The sequence below is a fragment of the Ciconia boyciana genome, chromosome 8 (assembly GCF_034638445.1).
Source record: "Ciconia boyciana chromosome 8, ASM3463844v1, whole genome shotgun sequence".
NCBI classification, from domain to species: Eukaryota; Metazoa; Chordata; class Aves; order Ciconiiformes; family Ciconiidae; genus Ciconia; species Ciconia boyciana.
In genome coordinates, this window is record NC_132941.1 from 35,757,536 (window position 1) to 35,782,006 (window position 24,471).

At 38.0% G+C, this 24,471-nt stretch overlaps 1 protein-coding gene across 2 annotated transcripts in view; it reads left to right on the top strand.

The window, feature by feature from the left end:
- The window catches only part of LDB3 (LIM domain binding 3), a 125,252-nt gene that overhangs the window by 48,541 nt on the left and 52,240 nt on the right, over positions 1-24,471 (top strand). For both annotated transcript variants that reach the window (XM_072870095.1, XM_072870097.1), the window contains exons 3-5: positions 5,845-5,920; positions 18,579-18,601; positions 22,115-22,318. In XM_072870095.1, coding sequence (XP_072726196.1) covers positions 5,845-5,920; positions 18,579-18,601; positions 22,115-22,318 — 303 coding nt within the window. The remainder of the gene's footprint in view (positions 1-5,844; positions 5,921-18,578; positions 18,602-22,114; positions 22,319-24,471) is intronic.

The window sequence follows — 24,471 nt, forward strand, 5'->3', positions numbered from 1 at the left end:
TTACTCTGCACTCTTAGATCCTTTCATAACCCTAATGTTTTTTTTCTGCTCTTCTTAAACTAAGAAATTATTTTATTATTTCTAAATAATAAATCATATTTATTATTTATTTACCCTAACCCTAAATAGATTTCTTTTTAATGTCTCTGAGTAATTATAAATAACCGATATAATAATGAAATAATGAATAATAAATAACTATGCTGAACTTGGAGATTTTAAGTGAGACACTATATCTGAAGGTTGTATACCATTAAGCTTTGATCCCTCTCTGATAATTTTTATTGTATTTCAGCCTTTCACTTTTGATTCTATGACACCATTCTCTATAGCTAGGCAATCCAAATTCTGCATTTAGCCACTTTATTATTGAGGTGAGAATAGGGGCTTCCTATTTATAATCAATACCTGTTTATATATTTCTGAGTATCTGAAGTACTGTGGTTTTGCCTGCGCGCTGCTGAAAGTATCATTTCTATTCATCTTAATGTTTCTGCTGTTATTTTAAAGCAAGCTTTGAGAGGAACATCTGACACTTTTATCTAATCAGTAATAGCCATAGAAAACATGTAAATGAAAAGTAGAAGGTAAAAAGAACCCATAGCCTCCCTCCAGTAGAATCCTGTTTCAGCCTAGTTAAAATGTATTTTACTTCTGAATCGTATGCTATTCAAATTGAGTTAGCATGGATAACTAGAAAAGCTGTGCAAAACTCCTGTAATGAAATCTGAAATCAAATGTGAATTTGGATTGGGTTAACATTAAAACTTCAGATAAGTAGCATCGTGATTACGATCTATGGATGAATGATCTCAAGCAAAACTAGTAAAACATCACATTTGAGCTTAAAACAAAGCAACTTACCTGTGTGAGAGATTTAAATGATAATCTAGTGTTGTCAACAAGGTTTTGCGAGCTACAGTAGATCACTGTATAACTGAGTGATCTATTTGGTAATTGAGCATTAAAGCAAGCTCATTTTCAAATTCTTATGATCTACTTACTACTTAGAAACAAAGTTATGGATTTGATATAAATTAATGTATTTTTTTCAACAGTGTTGATGGCAATACACTTCTACATACAAATGCAATCCATGACAGCATAAACAAGTTCTATAGCTGGATGAAATTTCCTGGGGATGAACCCATATTTCTTTACGGGTTACCTGAGTTTTTGGTAGTGATAAGGAGAGGAAAGGTTTGGAAATGGTTTAAAAGTAGTGCAAAGACAGGAAGAAGAGGACAGCAAGAAAAATAACCTGCCTGAAAAAAAGGTGTCCATGCTCCATGGAGGCTAAGTGTAGAGCTTGCTATGTGCATTGGGTGAGTGCCAGGCATATGCTCGGCATCCATACTTAGTCCTCTTTGGAGAACTGTCACACACAGAGCAGAGCTGCAGGGATACTGGCAGAGCATCCCCACTTGCCCATAGGAGCTGCTGGGATGGAGGAATTTTAGGGTTGGGACCGAATCAACTAAGAGGAGATGGAGGCATCGGTAGCCAGTTACTCCATTCAGGAGGGAACAGGCTGGAGGGCAGAATGTGGGGCAGTTCCAGAAAGAAGGGATTTTGCATAGCAGGAGGGAGAGGAAGAGTTAAGAAGATGCAACAGGCTCTGTGCAGATGCCACAGAAGTAGAAAGGGTCAAAGAGAGACCAGGAGAGTAGAATTTGCTTCTCCAACTTTTTTTAATACATACTCCTTTTCAAAATTCTCAGCTTTGCGCATCCTTTCTCCACTTCCCTTCCTTTCCTTCCTGTCACAAAAATCTCCGAGGCTTCATCCCTTTTCCTTTCCTTTTCTGTCCCCTAATGTTTGTGGCTGCCCCTGACTCAGATGCCTCCTAAGGGAAAATGGGTATTACATACTTCCAAACAAATTATCTTTCATAGATTTTTTTTGGATAGAAGCTTACCTTTAGGTTAGTGCCATTTATGCGTAAGAAGTTTTTGTCCATATATTGCTGTGGGTATGAACATTAGGTCTGGAAAGCATAATTGCCTGTCTTGCAATCCGAGTGCAGCACAATGCAGGGAAATAATTAACAAATCAATCATCCAGCCAAATGCTAATATTTGCATTTGCCATTGATATATAGACAGCAAAACTGCTGATGGAAATACCTTTCAATTTTATTGCAGACACAGGTGATATCCTGAGAGAGGGAAAGTAGGTCTCATCCTAGCCCCAAAGTGATCACAGTTATATTTGAAGTACTGTGAAATGTTCAAGGTTTTGTCTTTGTGATTCTCATTGGAGTCACTAAGACTCTTTGCTGATGTCCCAGGCAGGGCTTAGAATTAAACCAGGTATCACAAGACTCAAGATTTTCTGTGCAAGACTTACAAACAAGAAGACGCTTCTGCTTGGCTTCTTAATTCACTGTTTAGATGAAGATTTAAGTGACACATTACTGATCTTAGCACTTATGAAATGGACACCTATGAAATGAATAACCATGAGTAATTTTTAGTCTGTCCCTTTTATGTCCTCCCCTCCCCCCCGCCAAATTGTCACGAATATTATTGCATTAAAACAGATATATATCAGAAGCCCAATTCTATATGCTGTGTTGTTTTGCATCCTGCTATGTGCTCATCTGCTCCATTCCAGAATGACTCCATTTCAATTAGGTGATAAGTAAAGTATGTAAAGTGTTTTCTGAACATTTCTAACCCTAATCTAATCTGGTTTATTACCTTTCCATGCACTTGACCCCTTTTCATTTTCTAGTGGTTGAGATATTAAGATACAATTATTAAGATGCTCAACAAGGTATAAATAAGTGCTTATGTGTAATAAAATGAAAGCAAAAACTTACTGTAAGAAAAGAAATGTTGATTTTAGCTGTCCTGAGAATTAGAAAAGAGAAAATAAACACTGACTGGTGAAGATATGAAACATAAAAAAGCCACATGAAGATGAAAAAGAGCTCTTATCTTTTAGAGCATGTCACCTCTCTGCAAGTACAGTATTGTGCTCCCCTAAGGACACGGGTTAAACTAATAGCACATTACAGAACTCTTTGGCAGCCCTTCCTTAGGCAGGCAGCTCCTCTTAGTGCAGTTGACTCCTAATGATCCTTCGTTGTGAGAGCAAAGATACCAGGATAGAAGTCAAGTGCTCTTCAACTGAAGATATATTTAGGTAGGTGGGAACAAGTAGAAATTTTGACAGCCATATCAGCAGTACTATCAAAATTGAATGGCTTTGCAGAACTACACCCATCTTGGTTTTGAACTTCATTAAGCAAGAGAACCGGTATTGAGGGAGAGGGGAGGTGCGTCTGTGGAAAGGAGGAGAATTAAAAAAATACCAGAATGATGTATTTTGTCATCATTAAAACTGTTTTGAGTTTTCATTTTGAAATGAGGTTTTTGTTTCCATTTTTAACTTTGAAAATATAGAACAAAATGTTTAAAAGTCAAAATCAAATTAATTGCTTCAGAAAAACAGTCTTGATGGAACATTTCAACATCGAATCTAAAATTATCAGAGTCATTTGTGAAATTTGGACCTTGATCCTCCCGTAGCCCTACTAAGCAAGTACACTTCCTGAGTGTTTGAAATAAAATAATTTTGCAATCAATGGATTAAAATGTAAACCTGGACACACACGTTTGCAACAGCACCATCATCACTTGAAAAGCAAACTTACGTTGCAGCAGGATTTGATTCATCTAGCAAAAGAGGGAGGGAAAAAAATGTCCTAAACTTGCAGATTATTTTTCCTGAGGAGTAATGGCTCTTATGTAAATAATCACTTTATTCTGTAAGTGCATACACTTTCATTCCACAAACTGAATTCACCTCTTCCGCCCTTTTCTCTGGTGCAAGCCTGTGCTAAATCTAGCAAGCCTCATCATTCTGCTTTTAAATATCAAAGCTATAAACATCCAGGGCAGAGTTATGTAGGAACCTCATTGTTTTAAAGTAACATCTTGAAACCTCAAAGTCAGTGTGAAATAAAAATCTTGGCTGGATAGCACTGTGAATGACAGATGTAGCTTATCAGTAACATCAAAAGAATACAGCTTTTTAACATCATCTTCTGTGGTCAGGTAATGAGTGAGGAAAAACAGACATACAATAAAAAACAGAAGTGATGGAGTAGCCTGGTAAATAAATTCCTTTGCTGCAATACGAATACTTTCCAGTTATGCATCAAACATGCAGTATATGGTAGTTTGCTACACCTCTGTGTGTGACAAACAACGTTTACAGTGCTGAGCAACTTTGACACTAAAATTCATGATCAGTGAACAGAGCAGAGGGGACACTTAGTGTCTGCTCTGTCCAGCTGTAGTCTTGAGTATACCCAGGTCCCTGCACGTAACTTCCAGAAATAACTGGATGTACCCAGAAATCCCACCAATGGAAGGAGGATCAGAATCTCCCCCAAATCTTTGTCTGTTCATAAATTGTCACAGTCAATTTTCAGCAACTCTGACTGTATTCTCGGCTGCAGCTCATTGTTTTTTCTTTCTCTTTTTTGCTGTCTTTGATGATACATGTGCATGTCTCACGAATATGATTTATTTCTCTTTTTAAGCTAAAATGGTTGGAGGAAGGATATGGCGCTCACTCCTGAGGGAAGATCAGTTAGTAACTCACCTGAGGAAAGTTTGTTCCAGGCAGTTAGGGATTAGCTCTTGTTCTTAGAACTTGAAGGTATATATTTCTCAGATAATTACATCTTAGGGAGTATATTGTGATATATTCCAACAGTGAGTATCAATGTTAGTGCCTTTTACAATTTTCTAGCCTCTTGTTTCAGGAATACATTATGTCAGTGAATTTCACAGGTTAATTACCATTTGTTTAACAAAATGCCAGTTTTCATTGTGTCCTCAAACTGTGTACGTTTTCATAGTATCTCGTTGTGAGGTAGGTATCTACTACATCATCTTTATTTTCAGCTCTCAAAGTAACCTAATTTCCATATCTTCTATGGTTGGCAATAGGATATTACTTGTATGGTTCTGATTCTTTTGGCTGTTTTTACATTTTTCATTTAATTTTCTCTGGTGATCTCATGTGTACTGGAAAGATTTCAGGAGGACGTTCAGTGCTATGCAGGTTCTCGCAACACGTCCACAAATACATCTTCACTTACCTGAGCATCCTAGAGTGCTTCAGTTAGCATTTGTCACTGTGCTTTCTTTGTTATGTTCCAATGAAAGGGCAAACTGTGTGTTTTGAAAGCATTTTAGTGGGTTTATTTTTGTTTTTTAAATGATCATGTACATATATTTGTCAAATACAGGTGAAAGGCAGGCATTTGGAGTGGAGTGTGGTTAATCCAGTCGTGATCTGCTCCTTTTGAAACTAAATTGTCTGAAATGAAGCCCATGTTTCTTCCTGCAGAGATGTTTAAATTATGGCAGTTGCTATACGGTTTAAGCTATTAAATAATAATCTTCTGAGGAGCTGATTTTGAGATGCCTCAGTACTGAAGTTTAGTCTCTGCGTTCTAAGACACTTCTAAGTCCCTTTTTCCAGAGTGCTGCCCAAACCGGAATTTATCTAGTTGTGGCTGATTGGCATCTATAAAAATGCAGTTTGTCACAAGTTACTGGACAACGGATGATCTCCCAAGCCAGAGGCTGCTTCCGTTCACTGGTGGCTTTTCATCATTCAGAGAAACTCTATCAAACTTTTTCTCACATTTAAGACTATTGTAAATAAGGATGTAGAGGAAGCATGATGATCACTAGAAAAAGTCGAGGCTATGCCTACCTTTCACTCCTGATGAAGCAGCATTTTTGCATGAAATTAGAGCTGAAAAATAGGATTCCAGATTGCTAACCTTTTTTTCTTTTTTTTGGGGGGGGTCCCCAGATCTAAACGTCCAGTGCCAGTTTCAACCACAGCACCCAGAATTGACTCTCCCAGGGCTGTAATTCCCCACCAGAAGGTATGTGACACATTTCTCCTCAACCAAAGTTCATACCATTTTTATCTACCGTGGTAAAGGTGAATACCTACTACAGGAAATAGCTTTTGCCCACCCCAAATATGTAAACATTGAATGGATGCACAGGCAGCAGAAGTGCCACAATGCAATATATTAGTGATCTGTATTTTGCTAATTTCTGATTAGCAGAACCAAACCATCCAGCTATCCTCTGATGTGATCTGGTCTAACCCATTCTGAGCAGTTTGTTTTCATCTAGGCTGCAAGAGGCTACCAAAGCTTCTCAAAATACACATTTCCTTTTGTAGATTCTTGGGGAAAAAACATTAGACTGTGCCTCAGTGTATGCAAATCCTGACTACAACTGAAAAGACACTGATTTGGAAAGATGACATCAGGGCATTAGAAAGCTTGCATCATATTGCATTCTTGTCACATTATTGAAAAGACACGAGAATAAAAAATAAAGAGGATAAGTCAATTTAATGAATAACAGCAAGTGGCAGAGGAAATGGATGGCTTGGTTTCTGTTGTCAAAGGTCGTCATCTTCCATAAAATAAATGTTCATATTAGAATAAACAGCATTCATTGACTGTACCTGGCAACTTATCATCTGTATCTTTGGAGGCACTGAGGAGCAAGGATACCTGAAAGATGGTATATATGCTTAGGCTCAAGCACGGGGTAGGATATTTGTATTGCTGATGCATTTAATCAGATAAATGGAGAGGAGGTAAAATCTCCATTGCTGTGGCTTTACACCTTCTGTGAGTGCCAGTTTCATCCCTAGCATGTAGTATAAATAAGAAGCACTGAAGATCAAAATACATGGGGAATTAGGTGATGTTCTACTGTTTTTGGCAGTTCTGACTTCCATAGATCAATTTTCAGTAATTTTTATAAACACCATGCTTTCCAAATTTAGAGCTGAGAAGGAAACATAATCCCTGTAACTGCTGCAAATATGTTCAAACTAACAGAAGAGAACGCACTTGGGGAGAATAATTTGATTCAATTTTATTTTGTCAAATTTGAAATTAACCTGTCGGGCCATTTATTAGTTGAGACAGAAATAATGTTATTTCACTCCAAATCTTGTAAACTTTTTGGCAAGGGAAGATGAAATTAAGACTTTATCTTGCTCAGAGTTGTTTCTGCTATATCAGTTTATAGTAGAAACATCAGATTATATCAGTTGTTTCTGATATAATCATGATTTCATAAAAGTTATCTTGGAGAAAGTTACTGGAAGTGTCACCAAACAGTACTGTGAAATTCCAAGAACAAAAACGATGGATCATTCTTTTAGTTAGACTGGTGTTCGATTGCACCAGCAAAGTAATAGGGACAGGAAGGGGGAGAGAGTACTTATTTTCCCTCAAGAACTACACAGAATGCTGTTAGTTTTCAAGGCAGCAAGTAGACATGTCTCTTCAGAGTTATTCACCAACACAAGACTGACAACTGTCTTTTGGGACCCTCAATAGCACTCGTGCAGGTGTGACAAATTTGCCTACTTCCACCACAGGCACAGAAAAGCTTTTATACATCAGACTTTCATGACTCTGTATTAGGTGCATTTGTTCCCTGGCAAGTGTCAATTTTCAAATTACTGCCATAGGTATTCAAAGCTGTTTACCACACAAAACATTGTTCTCCCTTAACTATCTACTCTATAGAAAAGTTAACTCCACACACTATAGGTTTTTCTTTAAAGGTCCTAAAAGTGCCTTTGGCATGAAAGCTATAAAGTCACTTTACCTTTCCTATTTTAACCCTTCAGAGAGAGATGAGGATCAAAGGACTCAACCTTTTTTCAGGAGCATGCTGTCTCACACTTGAGCATTCTGTGCATCGGTGCTTAGGAAAGGTTTGTAGGAGCTGTTGGAAGCAGCCTATTCTGAATGCACTACAGGCAGTACTTGCAGCTGGAAAAGAGATTTATTGGAACCTTTCTGGAGGAAAAGGGTGGCATCTAGGAGAACGTATGGCGGGAAACAGGGTATCTAGCAGTATTCAGAAAGGTCTTCTTAGATGTAGGGTCTTTGGCCCAGGGGGAAGAGGTAGCAGTAGAGTGCTGGAGTGGGGGGCCCTTTGCAGGTCAAAAGGAGAGACATTTGTGTCACTAGTAGGCAACAGTAATTATTAACTGAAGAAAAATTCTTCTCTGAGGGTCGTTTGGAAGGCAATGAAGGCATTAAACCATTGGAGAAGTCTCAAAATACAGAATAAAAAGTCTTTACTGATACAAACAGTGGTATAGGGATGTTGCAATAAGGTATATTACAGTAAATATACTTTAAAAATCAAGGTTTCTTTGCTTGTCCCTTTATTATTTCTAGTAACAGTATCACTGTAGAAATGAAGAATTCCGTGACACATAGGCAGAAGCCGTCACCTACACACCACTGCTTGACAGTGTTTAGACTCTGATGGTTCACATGAAATGAATTCGATTGCATTTCAAAGAACAGCAAAAAACTACATTACAAGACAGTCACGACAGTGTTGTCCTCAAACATTGAGAGAAGTTTTTCTCACCTTTCTCTGAGTCAAGGTTAAGGCATGGCAATGTTAGTTAAAAATCTGCATGTGCAAGTTCAGCATCTAGTTTAAACCATAAATTCTCTTGTACGTTATTGCTGATCTGATTGCAGCTTCCACTAATTTTCAAGCATGTATTTCTTGTTTGACTGCTATGGTCATGTTTTTTTGTGTTTTATAAAAATAAGCATACATTCTTTTACAAAGATGTAAGGAAGGTATAAAAACGCCTGAGTTCTTCACCATGATAGAAATTTTTCTACATTCCACAAGTAACATACATTCTCTCCTTACTTTCTTGAGCTGATCAATGTTATGGATGATACAGGTTATGCAACCATAAGTACGGCATCAACTGAGCTGTAGGGCTATTATTGGAAATAAAAGTTTGACTGATTTGCAGTTTCACTATTTCCTTATCTGACATTAATCTCAAACTTGAAACAATTTTCATTTAGTTAAGTCAAATCTTTTTGATGTAGTCAAAAGGTTTAGTCAAGTCTTTTGCACAGGTGTGCCATAGCTGGAAGAAAGGGCATAACTAATGCTGAAAGCATTCAAATAACAAGGAGAGTAAGCATGAGTCCAAGGACTGAAACTAAGCCATCGTCAGTCAGTGAGTTCCTGCAGCTTTTCAGGGAGGGCACAGCACGGGTGACGATTCAGCTCAGTGCAGTTCAAAATGTTCAAGCTGAAGCTTTAAGGCTAAGCATAGCTTTAACATTTGTCCCTTTGCATAAAGGTATTAAGACAGCCTCTTTAATTTTAGTAATATGATTGTGTTGTCCTGTTTATGAAACAGAACTGACCACACTTATTTCAGTGTCCCAGTGAGGATCTCATAATGCTTATGATTTGTTTCCTGGGAACCTGAATAGTTTCCCAAATTTGGGAACCTATATGGCTAAGAGAAAATAGATGAAGAGATGACTGACTTTTTAAGTAAAGCATAGGATGGAAGAGCTGGCTGAGCCAAAAGCTGTTTGTTGGATGTCTTTGAGCAGAGTCATTTAATGCTATAGTGCCTCCATTTCCTGCTTTCTATAAAAAGTTTAAAGCAACAACTGCTTCTTGGGCATGTTGGGAGATCAAATTCATTAGTATGGCTTTAAAATAGTTCTCCCAGAAGTGCAAAAGGTGAATAAAGACTGTACAGCGTAGCAATAGATAAATAGAACATGGGCTGTCAAAGAAAGAGAACCTGAAAAACTGGTACTCTGTCTTGCAATATAAATTTGTTTCTCACTTCTCTGATACATAAGAAGGAGCGTTTGCCTTTCATAGAAATTGAATATCTGTAAAGAAAAGAATAACAATATTTCAGAATGGAAATTGAGCTGATTCATAGCTTGCCTCTATTCCCAAATGTTTGAGACTCCTCTACATTTATCAGTTTTAAGCTCATTCACTGACATTACACTGGGAAATTAAACGCCGGTTTCCCCTCGTAGTAGGGATTGCTGCAGGATCACAGCACCTTTCTCGAGGGCAGAAGCCCATTGCTCAGTGTCAGAGCCTCCTCTTCTGGTCGCCTGAAGGGTAGCATCAGACTTGCATTGCTTGAAACGTTAGCCTGCTTTTCCAGCCACAGAGACTGAACCAGGACGGGATGAGAGAGATGGGAAACAGGGGAACGTTTGTTACTCTTGGCCGCATTTCATGTGATGCAATGCTAAAAGCGTGCTGCTGCTCAGCATTAGAAATTTGACCTTCACATTCAGAAATGGTTTCAGAAATGCTGCATTGATCTGGTTTTGCCACTGAACTGGAGAAAAAAAAAATTCAAAAATATCCTACCGGGAAGAGACTGAATGAGAGATTTTGTCAATCACGAAAGGAAAGAGCTAAATAAGCTGATTATTGGGCAGTAATTCTTCAGAAGCAGCTATACAGCTGCTCTCTCAGACACTTCCTGTTTCATCCCTTTCCCCCCGAACACAGGGAAAACAACTACCGTAACGCTACCATGAACATTAACTCAAAATGGAGAATGCTAACCAGGCACTGCTGGGTTCCTAGGAATTCTAGTGTTGAGTTACCAGCGTGCTGGTATTCCAGCTAGAAATTGTTTGAGGAGTGAAACCAAAACTCCATTCATGTCATAAAGGTGAGCAAAATAATCAACCATCATTTTTTATGGCGGTCTTATAATTTTCCCTTTGCCTACTCTTAGTGTCCAGTAACACCAAAACTATGAAAATGCATTAGGATTAAGGAAATATCTGGTATCTCTCTCATTAGCATTTGAAACTGATACTTTATAATCAGATCTCCTTGCATGTCCTTTTGTTATGGGGTTTAGAAAGGAAACCCACAGTTAGCTTAGGTAGAAGCCACAGAGTTTTCAAGGTAACAAAGAAATATAACTCTGGCATATCCTTTTTCTTCTCTATTGCCTCTGTATTTTTTGGTTTAAATATTTGTTTTGTCCCTCTGCTAGCATGTAAAAGTCATTTGCACAAGTGGTGACTTAATTTACGAACATGGCCTTGTGCATTTGTACTTCTTCTACAACACATTTTTAGAGAGAATCCGTGTTTTCTGTTTGTTTAATGATACTTGGAAGCTTGCAGTAGGCCACTTAAAGGTTGGTTGTTTTTTGTTTTCTGTGTCAGGGTATCATGAGTGAAGTATGTAATTCAAATGGATTTATTTAAAAAGGCATAGTCTGAAAAATGCTTTCAGGATTATCTATTTCTACAGCCTCAAGGCAGCTACTAATGCCAGCTAAAATATCTTCCTGTTTATTACTAAGAAAAATGTTCTCAGTTCATTTTATCTGCCTTACATTTTTGATTCAAAACATCTTAAATGTATTTAAGGTTATGATTAATTATATCCTTAGACCTTTAGGGGGTTTTTTGCAATTAATTTTAATTAATCCGGCTATATTATCTTGATTTTTCAAATGTAATCTCCCGAAACTTAAATATGCAATATAGAAAAATCCAAGAGGAGAATATAAAATATTTATCTTTCTAGTGAACCTTAGTATCAGAATCAGTAAATGATATTAATGATAACCAATACTAGCAAAAGTAGAAAATCAGAGGCCAAATTATTCTCAGGCCTGTGTTTCAGGCAAGGCTATGGGGGAGATGTGTGTAAGATGTTAAAGATGGCAACTGAAGCAGTGCCAGCCCAAATGAGGCAAAATGTCACTGCAGGCCACCACCTGCTCTTGTACTGGCTTTCATTGAGGGCAGATTGTGGGCTCCATCCCTTCTTCAGGATAACGTCCCCTGCCTGTCCCTGTCCCCCAGAGCTGGACTGCAGCATGCTGCCAGCATTACTGGTGGGCCTCTTAACTGTGAGCATCACGGCATCTGGGTACCAGTTATGGCTGCAGCCTGTCTAGCTCCAGAGGGAGAGGCTGAAGTCATCCTTCTCCTGTAGCAAAAGCAATGTAGCCCAAGTTAGGCAGGAGCTTCTGAGATAAACTACAAATTGATATTGTGGCTCTAGAGAAATCTGTAAATTGCCAAGCATTCAGATAGTTTGTGGGTACCTCAGCTATACATTTTTTATCCAAAGCACATAATTACAGACAAACAAAAGTGAAGAATAAAACAGCTTTTGAAACTATATCATTCAGTATTTTAAAACATGTGCTGATGAGTTCCAGCACTCAGGATGCTAGGTTCAAAAGGCAAACATTAAAGAGATGTTAAAAATAATCAATATTAGAATCTTGCTATTCATGTTGTGCTCACTGAGCCTTTAGAAGCTAAAGAATAAGTAAACTGAGAGTAAAGGTATAAAATGCCTTCCTGAAAGTGAAGTTTATATTCCTCTTTGATAAAATTGTCCATACTGCTGGTAGGCAGACTTCCAAAAAGTATAGAGCTGTGGTCAGTACACGCTGCCAGTAGCTGGAAGGAAATGAGGCAATTTAACCCTAGGGGTGCTCTGTGCTTCCCGCGAAGTGCTGAGTACCCTCCAGTCCTAGGGATTCAGATATTGTTGCACCAGAATGAGCTTGAAGCAGTGATAGGGTGTTTTAGGCAACATGAGCACAGAAGTTTTACCTGAAACTTCCACAGAACTCATGCAACAACTTATTTCTGCATTGTGTTGCTGAAAAAGCAGTATTTTGCTTTGTTGATATTACCTTTTACTTTGGTTTCACTAAGCTGCTTTAATAGCAAATCATTCATGAAACTGAAGCACAGTACTGCACTTTTCCAGGATGAGGTTTTGGTAAAATGTTTCTAATTTGAGCACAGACTTATATGGGTATAGATATTGTAGGAGACATTCCTGTGACTTTGACTAAGACAATACATCCTGCTGTCCTAGTTAGGAATATTATCTGGGACATGACTGTAGGATCATACACTCATCATCTACATACTCATGCACACATTCCTTCAAGTGGAAATTATGCAGAAATTATCAGAATAGAAGCATCCTATCTGTTGAGCAGTACCTGTTCTCGAGTCTATCTGCTAACCACGCTGCATGGCCTAATTAGCATGAACCAGAGCCTATAAAAGCAATGCAATGTGTGAGCTTCAGTAACTTGAAGTGTACTCATGGAAAATAGAATGGTGTGGTTTAGAATCATTATGTTTTTATAATAATGGCATTGACTTTTATGTTTGTATATTATCTTAAATTATTCTGACCTCAAGACTTTTTTTTAAGATTTCTTAATTATCCTAGAAATTAATGGACAGTGTTGTCTTTATGTAAAATTATTGCTATGAGGCTGACTAGTAGCAAATGCTCTTTTAATGTTAAGCTTTATTTGTTGATTTTGACTAAAACCCAGTAAAAAATGCCTGAGTATGTTTTGCTTCCCTATTTTGAAACAATGTGTTTCTTTGTTGAAAATCTTCCCTGAAAGGTTGGATGCTTTGGCCCCCATCTATTTATTGCAAGTTTGTCAATATGTTTAGAAAGCAGTAATTGCAGATATGTTATTTTTGCATGTGTTCTATGATTGCTCTTTTCTTTTTTTCTTTTCTTGGCCTGCATGTTTGCTACTACAGGAACCTGCTTGGGAAATCAATGGCAACAGAACAACCTTCAGTCCTCTAACTAACACGGCGACTGGGCCTATGGGTAGTATTTTAGCAACCAATGGAACGTTTTCAGGCTACCTCAACAAGCAAGAGATCAGCTTTTCAAATAGCTCTTCCTACTTAAAGACTACCACAGTTAGATCTTCCATGTCCTCTCAGTCTGTGACTCCTGACATTTCACCTGCAAAGAGTAATCTAGGTTCAAAACTAAGCCCTGTATTGACCGATGGCAATAGTCCTTTACACCAGCTGAGCCCTGCAAGGCAGTATAACAACCCCATTGGCCTTTACTCAGCAGAGACTCTAAGGGAAATGGCTGAGATGCATAAATTAAGTCTCAACCGAAGGGCTTCGGAAGGTGGACTTCCTAGAGGGTAGGTAACATGGTAAAATATTTAATATTTCAATAAGTAATGAATTTGCTGAAAAATGAATGTAACAGTACCTACCCTATTGTGCTTTTGTCTGGTAATCATGATTAAGGTCTGGAACAATCATTAAATTTTCCAGTACCCCCACAGTACCATTACAGAATAACTCTTGGTCTTTGGTATCTGAATTGCAATGTGGATTGGCAATAGTCACCAGAGCATGAGGAGGTATGACTGTGACTGAAGTAACTGTGATCATCTCAGGGTTCTGGCATTTAGCAATTTAAACTAACGCATGTTGTCTCATAGAACCAAGTATCACTGTTGGCCATTATAGAAGCTGCTATAAAACAGATCTGATCTTTGGTACTTTCCTAAAGAGAAATTGCTTTGACCAGCAAATCTGACATGCTAGTCTACTGGAGTGTCCCGCTATAATTCCTGCCTTAATGTGTTGGCTTTCCTATGCAAAATGAGGCAAAACTGCAATATTTTGAATCCTCTGGTTTGGACATTGTCTGTCTCACATCCGTTAGCTTTGCTCTTAACTTGTATGTAACAAGGAATGATCTTTAGATACTACCCGGATAGTTTGATCCCACGCTGTCAAGGTTTTCAGTGTTACTGTATTGCAGATCAACTGTTTTATTAGTTGGTTCGTGAAGTGAGGAGGTTGTACTACAATACATGAGAAAAAGCAATGAGAAACAGGTTTTCCTAATTTTTCTGCCTTCATGTATTAATTTGTTTATTTGTGTTTGTTTAAAACGAAGATAAATTTCTCATTATGAATATGGGAAAAAATGTACTTTCGACACTAGGGACTTGGCTATATGAGGAAAAACAGAAAATTCAGACAATTTACTGGAGGTCTGATAGCAAATGCATATTTTCAAGTACTTTATATCCCATTGCAGAAGCTCTTTGCAAGAGTAAAACCAAGGGGTTTTAAGTTGTAGCAAAGTAAGGATATTTTATCCTTGTAAAAGAGCATATATACATGTTCTAGATGATTCAAGCGGTTTACATGATTCATTGTAACTCTCTTGAGCACTCGGCATTAACAATCCTAATTAACTTATCTGAAAAAATCCTATCTTCCCTTCTCATACTGGATAATTAAGAAAGGCAATTAGTGTTTAAAAGAAAATAATTTCAGTTAGTAAGCAAGATCAGCAAAATAAACCTCAGAATGCTTCTCTTGTAATTTACAGTTTTCTTGAGGAAAACTAATCCTTCTCTTATTTCAATATGCAGAGTTTCCTTGGAGTATAACTCACTATCTTTCTCCCACTATCTTCACAACCCTCCTTAACATCTGCAAGGGTGAGGGTGAAGGGGATGTATTTTGCATGGCTCAACATTCTGTCTATTTCTTTGTTATCAAAATTACAACACAGCTGCATCCATCACTCACTGAAGTCAATGTGAACCATTCTGTTGATTCCAGAGGGCATTGTGATAAGACTACGTAATATGACAGCGATTGTCGGGGTGCAAAAAAGGTGTACCTGCAGAAGACACTTCACTGTCTTCACTCTGCTGCTTTTCCATGTTTTATGTCTCCATTATATGCACACGTTAGTGCACGCCTGTGGCAGTGCACTGAATTACAAAGCAACGTTCTACCTTAGAACAACCATCTGAGATTTATTTTTTTTTAGTTTGAACAAAATTTTAGGGAATTGCTGTCTATCTGCCTGTAATATCTGTAGCACTGATGAACAAATAAGAAAATTTATGAGAAATCATCTATATGTTCTGTTAAAAAAACCAGCTTTTATCCTGTGGCCCAGGAACAATCTGAAAAGATGAAAGAGCCCAGAGCTACTAAGTACATGTGTCTTTTCCAGTAATTCCTCTGAGATTTAGAGAATTGTACATCTCTCTCTACATGCAGAGAAAATTCAGAGTTCAATAATCCTCTCATTCCCACTCCCACTTGAGCGTTATCCATGAAGTGGGAAGCATCTTTCTACTGCTCTGTGGAGAGTAACATGGAAGCTGTAACTACCTTGGGACTTGATATCATCCATGATAGTCTCGATCTCATTGTGGATATATGTGAAAGAGTGCACAAGGAAAGCGCTGTGAGCTCTGCAAAATCAGCTCTGGACTTTGTTGTGGACATTCGTGTCATATAGTACAACATGAGATGCTGCGTAAAGATTGTGAAATTATGGTGCTCCAAAACAGTGAATCTGTTATGCATTTGTGAACATGCACTTAGCAGTATGGGAAAAGCTATGAGAAAATTCAGGTTTGGAGGTTGATCTTAAGGTATATTTCAATTTGGTGTCCTTTTCACCAAATCATTTAAACTTAAGTGTGTGAATTGCTTTTAGAGGTTTAGCTAAAGCCTTTGGAAAATCCTATCAGAAAACTAAAATTAATTTTGAGATTATTTCCTTGATCTGCGAAGAATAACAAAGCATCTGTTTCTCTGATACACTTTTACATTAAAGCTTTATCACCCTGGCCCAGGGTGAAAAATAGAGTTGGCCTGTTAAGAGTGTGGAACTTGATGTGCTGAAAGCTCTGGAAAGGGGAGTATTAATAAATATGAAGAGTGAGTCATAGCTTGTAACATGTGGTTCTTTTTCATTCCAGTGTAAGTTATTTTTCACATTGTAGGTCAAGGGCAGTAAATACCTGTCCCACAAGTACGTGCCAGGTGGCTTGGGTTACTAGCTTCTTACTGTGTGACCTCTGTGAGCAGCAAGTTGGGTGTTTCATACATGTCCGTATTTAGAATGAAGGTAAAACAATGTGTGGCTCTGAACTGGAGAGAATTTTCTCATCACATACTAAACATAAGGAGCAGTAAAGCTTTACTGTTTTTGAAGGAAGCTATAGTAGCCTCTTCACATCTAAAAAGTCTTCACTGAGACATGTGGCTGTTGAGCTGTTCTTAGTGCGTGCACATAATGATTTTTATCTTTGAGCATAATTCTATATGCAAACAAGTGGTTCCTCTAATTAAGGTGTATTTTAGGGACGATAGCTCTGCCTTTAAAATATTATTTTATGTGTAAGGCAGAGGCCTGGATTAGAAGATTAAAGCGGGCAACAGAGTCCACTTCAGAAAATGATACTATTACACTATGTTTCGTTGTAAATGAGCGCCCAGCTGTCCTGCACATACCTAAAATGGATACAGGATCACTGATGTGCTTACAGGCTACAGCTTGTTCCTAATATATCTCTACTGGTTCCTGTAACAGACTGATATATTTGGCTTAATGTGGAGTTTATAAAGTTAGAAGAATATTCTCGAATCTGAGAGTCTGAAGAACAGTAACTGCAGAAGGTGATCTGTGATTGCTTTTCCATGGCAGTGCAGAAGTGCAAAGCCTTTACTGCAGCTTTGGCTCATTAGAGTGTTTTTGATCATGAAAAAGGCAGCTGGATGAGCCAATGCAAAAGGACTGCATGTAAAAAGAAGCAGTAATATCAAAGGTTCTGCAAGGCAAAAGCAGAAGGAGACATCCACTTTGAATGTCACTCTAACAGTATAACGTTGCTGTCCAGTATTTTGTGTCAGTCCCAGATCCAGAAATGTTAAAGCAGCAAGTTGGAAGGTTCAGTGCCCGGTTCTGTCAACAGCGTTCTGTGCAGCTAAATAAGAAGAAATATTTAACTGATCCTGGACTCTCTTCCTTTTTATTTTGCGCAAAATATTATGAATTACTGTTCACCCAAGAATATAAGAGCAAAATATGGGTATTCTAAGCTTTGAAAAAACTAAGTTAAAATAACTGTCATAGCCCATTAATGCTATTTGTGCAACCAACAGAAAGAGCTGTTAGCAAATAATATAATATTACAGCCTGAGCACACTATCTGTTCATCACTCCCAGCTTTGGCCCACATAAGGCCCACGTTGAGTTTTGTATTGTGTTTCTTTGGAATTACTGTGCAAGCCACTGTCACTTCTTGTTTATGCAGCGAAGCAGGATGTAGCACGAGCATATGTTTTTTCATACTGTGTACATACCAGATGGAATAAAATATCCTGATATGGATATCCAAAAAACCACATAATGCACAGACTTGCTTCAAGTCACATGGAATAAATTAGGAAATGACTTCTGAAATTAATTGGCTTACACCACTGTTGGCATAATGTAGGTGCAGTCAGATCAAGGCCAATAGTTTGTTAAATACAAAGGCATTTTCCTTAGTTTTAGGTTTAAAACATCTACCAATATATTGTTTGGATATTCTCCAGCATGTAAAAGACCAAAAAATCGATCTTACAATACCAACTCTGGGGGTGGCCTGAGGAGAACAGACTTCATCCCTGAATATTTAGTATCTTAGGGAAGAATATAATCTCTACCACTCATGTGCTATTTTCAGATGAGAATATACTCTGCAAATGCTTCTTTCTTCCCTCCACTCCCTCCCCACACACACTTTGATAATAGTACTTTTAGGGATGCACAGCAATAAAACCATGTTCAAGGGTCAGCCAAAATGCCATGGTACCCTCCTAAGTCCTAGTGGATCAACTATAATCCCTACGTTTTTTCCTTTCTTAATCGTGTTGGGGTTTTCAGGCATACATTTACTTTTTGTTCTTATTTGTAGATGGTCTGCAAAAAGCTTTAGTAAGCTTTTGTAAATACCTTTTGCCCTTTGCACTCTAAAAACTATTGACTTTTTCTGTTTTGTTGGTTTTGATGATGTTTGTTCTTTTTCTTTTCCTTTAGGTCATAACCAACACCGCTGCCAAGTTAGTATCGCTTCTATATAGTGCCAAGTATTTGTGTTATGCTGTATGTGTGAAGATTTGTTTTCTGGGGTAGCATGATCCCTTGTGTTCCTGCTGTGTCTGCTTGCAAGTGGAAATATTTTTTTAAAAATCTTACTGGTATGGCAAGCATCATGGGCTGCCACTGGTGTCCAGTGGTGCTCCCTTCTAAGCACGCCACACATGTTTGGCATTTCTTGGTGATGTTATAATGCTGCAAATGGAGTTAGCACCTGAGCTTGCTCAGTTCTTGTAAATGCTCTTGTAAATGCTTGATGTTTTCATCTCTGCAGTCTGGGTTTAATTCCTCCTACGTCTTTAAGTAGTCTTCATGCCTTCAGTATTTGGGGAGCCTTATCTGAGCCTTTTTTGGTGTATTGTTAGTGATGTATTTTTAGCCTCAACATTAAATTAATTTCCAAACTCCCACTCCACTAAAATTCAAATTTAGGTTGGTATGAGATACTGATATGGAAAAGATCTGAAAAGTAATTTACCTTAGTAAGCATATTGCCCAAACAAGAAGCAACTATTGATTTGAAAAAGTGATTGATCTGCTTTATTTAGGAAAGTTCACAGAGTCCTCAGCTTTGATCTTTAGTTTTCTAAGGGCAGAGGATTGTCTCTAAATTCCCGCTTTCGGTCTCTGAACTCAGTGTTGTCCAGAAATTGCTGGAGAGACTGGGTTAATACCAGAATAAAATAAATAATTATATTAGTTAAATGTCAAATTTAAACTGACAAGAGAAGGTTAGAAGTAGGAGAATACATAAAGTTGAAATAAAATTTAATGCATATAATTTACACTCATCTGGCATTCTCTGTTGATTTTAATGAGGTGTAAGTGTGATGTCATGCAAACGATGTAACTCCTTTGGAGTGATGAAACTCTAGCCATTTTACATTGATAATTATTCTGTTACAATTGTCTTAGAAAGCAGAAGTCACATTATGGGGGTGTTTTTAATCTTACTTGCTTTAGGATTTATGTTTCCTGTTCCTTTTCCAGCTTGGTAGAGAAATCCCATTCATTTTGCAGAGGTGCTCCTGCTGTCTCTAGGGTCTTACCTCTGCCACTTTGTCCTAGAGCACAGTGCCCCTTACAAGCACTAATATCTTCTGTTTACTTCCAGAGTTATAAAGAAAACTCTGCAGTTGAAAATCTGCACCCTTTTCTCTTATTTTTATGGGAATGCTGTTAATTTCAGTGAAAGTTTTGCCTTAGTATGTGTAATGTGACAAAAACCTCTTGAAAGACATCACTGAAACTGTTTAAAAACCACAAGTGAAATCCTAAATCACTACTGCTGCTACCGTTAGGGAAGTTTAGGCTGTTCTGAGATTAGTAGCTTTTATTTTTGTAATTGATTGTGGAAACCAATTGCTCTGAACTTTATTCTTTAAAAGTGGCATATTTAACCTCTGTCTTTTCATTCACACAAGCTTCTCAGATCTTGGGTTTAGAATCTCTTCAGTACTTCTAACAGTGTGGGGGAAAGACAACACTAAATTCAAGATCTCGAGGACCTGTGTGTTCATAACTATCATGTGATCATTTAGGGTATTACAAAGAAAAGAGATACCATCGTTAAAGTAAGGCATGTGCATGCTGAAAAGTCAAGAGTATAACAACCTGCACGTCTCTGCACATCACTCTTCAACAGATGATGTCAGTGTAATAATAATATCGTCATAATTGATGAATAGTTAATGGAGAGATATTTTAAATGTGAAAACATCTTTGTAAAAAGATTATTTTCACTTTTTGGATGCATAATGCAGCTTCCCAGTTCCCTCCCTTAAAATGTTGATGTGTGTAACTAAAGGCTGTGGCTGTAATACAGCATGTGCATATTTATGTCTGTTCCTTGAGCATGTGGCTGTTAATGTTCTATCAAGTATTTTGAATGATGTGTGACTGTATCTCTCCTACTGTCCATCTTCAGTCAGGGCATCCCACCAAACAAAAGGCTGAAAACATAGTGGAATCCCCTGGTGGGGTTTAGAGGTGGCACATCACCTTTGATAAGCTCTGGAAGATTAAGTCAGATGGCTGCCAGCTTTACTTGATTTTCCTTTTTCCTCCATGCCGGGTTGAGGGTTCAGTTTTAACACTCACCCTCTGGGGCTAACCCACAGCAGACAGGCACGCTGTTGTTCCCCTGCCAACCAGAGAAGCTGTTGTTCAGTCACATGAAAAAATTCAGTGAAAGACTTAATATTGGCTGACAAACTTATGGTGTAATGGTTTTAAACTGAAAAGGAAAATTGTTGCAATCAAATGGGATTACATTTTTCAGAATTTCTTTTTGGGGGGAGATACATCCATTTCCAGCTTTTGAGCTCAGTTCAAAATGAAACCTTTGTGAAATATCCGTTATTTCCCAAAGGATGGAATTCTCAGTTTTGCCCAGTCTGGTGAGCATACGGAATCTATACTGCTGGCATCCTCCTGCTGCTGGCAGGACAGGAACAGCAGACTAGAGATTAATCTGATCTCCCATAGGTTAGAGGAGAGCAGCTACTTCAGTGACCGACAGCTGAGGTTTAGCTTGCTCGTTGAAGCTCCAGGCAATACTCAGTCCTAACTCTAGGACTTAGAACAGTGTCCACCTAGGCACTACAAGGAAGCCAGGTGCTCTTTAGCTGAAGTCTGACATTAAACTGACTCCTTCTGTTGCAATGGGAGCTTCAGTTAACTTGCTCATGGCTCAATTTCTCAAATAAAAATCCTTCCTCATAAATGGAGCCACTGGAAAATATGGTGGCTACTCTTCCAACTGCAGTTGTCCCGTTGATTGCAATGTAGGATATTTTGATCTGAGACCGAGCATTTATCATGCTATAGCAACAGTTATGGCTGGCTGGACAGAGATTTTGGGAAGATTAATTTAGTCTTTGTGAGGAAAGCTTTGAAGATTAAAAGGGGCAAGTACTAAATTTCACTATGATTAATAATCCAGACAGAAAGTACTGGAACCTTCTAAATAATAGAGGACCTGACATCTGTTCACCCCATTGCACTTTCTAGCACTTTGTAAGACCCTTCTGAAAGAATGAATGGATGCAGTGAATAAACTGGGAATTGTCTGCACTATGTCTGTACGTCCATGGGCATGCATATATACGTGTGTGTGTGTATATGTTTGTATACACGTACATGTATATATGCATGTAAGAATAGGATTTGAATATATGTAAGTATCACATAAATACTTAGGGATTTGTCATGATTTTTTGTACAATGACAACTGTTTCACCTCTTTTTCTCTTTATACATCTGCGTGCCAACACAAAAATGTCATCCATGAGTGCAGCCAGCTTTTAACTGTTACTTATGTTGTCTCTTATCCTCTGACCAGAAGCTTTTGTGGTGAGATGCCATGAACAGACATGCACACTCCTCTGTTGGTGCTTTTTCTCTCACTTAACTGTCACACCTTTCTCCTTTCTTCCCCTCCCTTCCCTGTCGAACCTCACTCTTGCATAACTCAGCACGGAGTTCACGGAGCGTTTCAACCCCAATGTCCTGAAGGACTCTGCCCTGTCTACGCACAAACCCATTGAGGTGAAAGGCCTAGGCGGCAAGGCTACTATAATTCACGCCCAGTATAACACCCCGATCAGCATGTATTCCCAAGATGCTATCATGGATGCAATTGCAGGCCAGGCACAAGCCCAGGGTGGAGAATTTGCTAGGTAAGGTTATTTCCTTGTGTGGAACACTCTATCTCTGCGTGATACATCTAACAGTCCCTACATGCATGACACGGCAGCTCTTCCTGGACTCTTTTCTGGAGTATCGCACACGTGAAAAATACAAATCAATCCTAGATAGTGTTTGACAGCACTTCATCGTTTTGAAGCTGAAAGGATGGATAGTTAGAAAATGTAACATTTCTTTTTTGGTATTCTTCCTAGAACTGGTAAACACCACAAAAATATATCTAGTGCTCTGTATATGACATTGAATGGCTTTTCATTTATGATGACTGTGCTTTGTAATAACCACTGTATTATATGCATAACTCGGAATGGGAAAGGGGGGGTGGAATTTTTATTGATACATGAAGAATGCAAAATATTTATTTAGTACTGGCTACTATTTTATTCTTCAGAATGGCGTGTTGTGCTGTATTATCCCTACCTCTAGTTTACATACTGTACATGTGTCTTATGCATATCCTTTGGACGATGGCAAAATCCATTGATCTTCAATAATTCTGCCTTTCCAATGCATGTTTCTGGTATTCTTATCTGATAAACTTATCCACAGTTGGTATGACTTAACTGAAATTACATGTGTGAAGAATGTAGCCAGGTTTCTTTCTTATTGAGTATCTTTCTACCCAAAAGAGAGCTTACCTTCTTTTCATGTGACACCAAAATATAGGTATAGCAACACACTTTAACATAGTTTCTTTTCAATATGTTAGCTGCAGGCTTATTCAAAATGTAGATGTTTTATGTATTTGCTTGTGCTCCCTTTTACTGGCCATTTCTTTTATCTTTTTTTAAATTTTTTTTTCTCCACTAATTTTTTGCACCAATATTATTGTCGTTCATCACAACTCTCCCTAATGATGGATCCCAAACAATACCTGTAGCTGGTTTTGACCATGACTCAATGAATCTCCACAGGTGTAAGCAGACTTGTATTCCCAGTCAGCAAAGTACAATGAAAGAAGTTCATTCTATCTGTGTTCTTTGTAATGGTTCACATCTTTCATAGGCATGGATTATACAAGACATTTTATGATATATTGGCATTTTCTACTAAATGCTGTAACATTATATAATGAAAATAGTACCATTTAAAAATTTTACCTATTTAAATGATCAGATGATTGTAAAGTTTCACTGCTGAGCATGTGGATCCTTTGTATTTTATAAACAGCACATTAATAGAACCCCTCAAATGCAGTTCCAATCACAGGAGTGGCTCTGCTGGACTGGAAAACATCATCATCTTTTCCCACCTGTAGAAGAGATCAAAACACACTGTGTTGCGGGAAGAGGAAAATGCCCTTTCTAGAAAATCCCAGATAGGGTGAGAGAAGTCCAAAGAGTGCAACTAGAACGGGAAGATCAGCAGTTTCCAGGGGCGTTAGGGATTTGTCTTAACATGTAGAATTGTGAAGTAAAGAATCTGAATAATTAGAGAGGCTTGAATCATAAATCATAAGGTGGTAAGGAATTATATTAGTATATACATATATCCTGAAAAGAGCTGAATGAATGGATACATAGATAAAAGATAAAAAATAGATTTTCATGGGCTGGTGAGTCGTTGCACCAGTAGCGGCAAGAGCTGTGTTAAACGTCACTAGCAAAAGCTCTGTTCTAGCTTTTTTTTCTCATCTTGAACATGGAATCCACCTATCACATGGGTGTTTTTGCAATGAGATTATTATTTCCATTAATGCTTTTGTATCAGACAGTTCTAGTGGAACATTATTCTTTGCAGACAACTCCATGACTGTGTTCTCCGCTGTAATGTTGAAAAACAGTTTTTCTGCAAGATCCACTGTATAAACAACCATTTAAGCTTTTCCTGCATTTTGGAATGTGACTCCTATGGCCCCAGAAGAAACTAATGTTTCTATTCCTATGTGCAGTCAGGTGCAGGGGACTCTCTAAATCTACTGTGCTGTGAGCTACAGCCTGTTTTGTAACTTCTTTTTTTTAAACTCGTAACACTGGGTGGCGAAACAATTTTCTCAGTAGATTGATGTATTACAATTAACACAGCATTTTTAATCTAAATAAAAAGGCAAGGTTTGTGCCGATATAACAACATTGACTGATAGTTATTCAATTAAACCTGTAACTCATTTCCTTAAGGTGTTGCT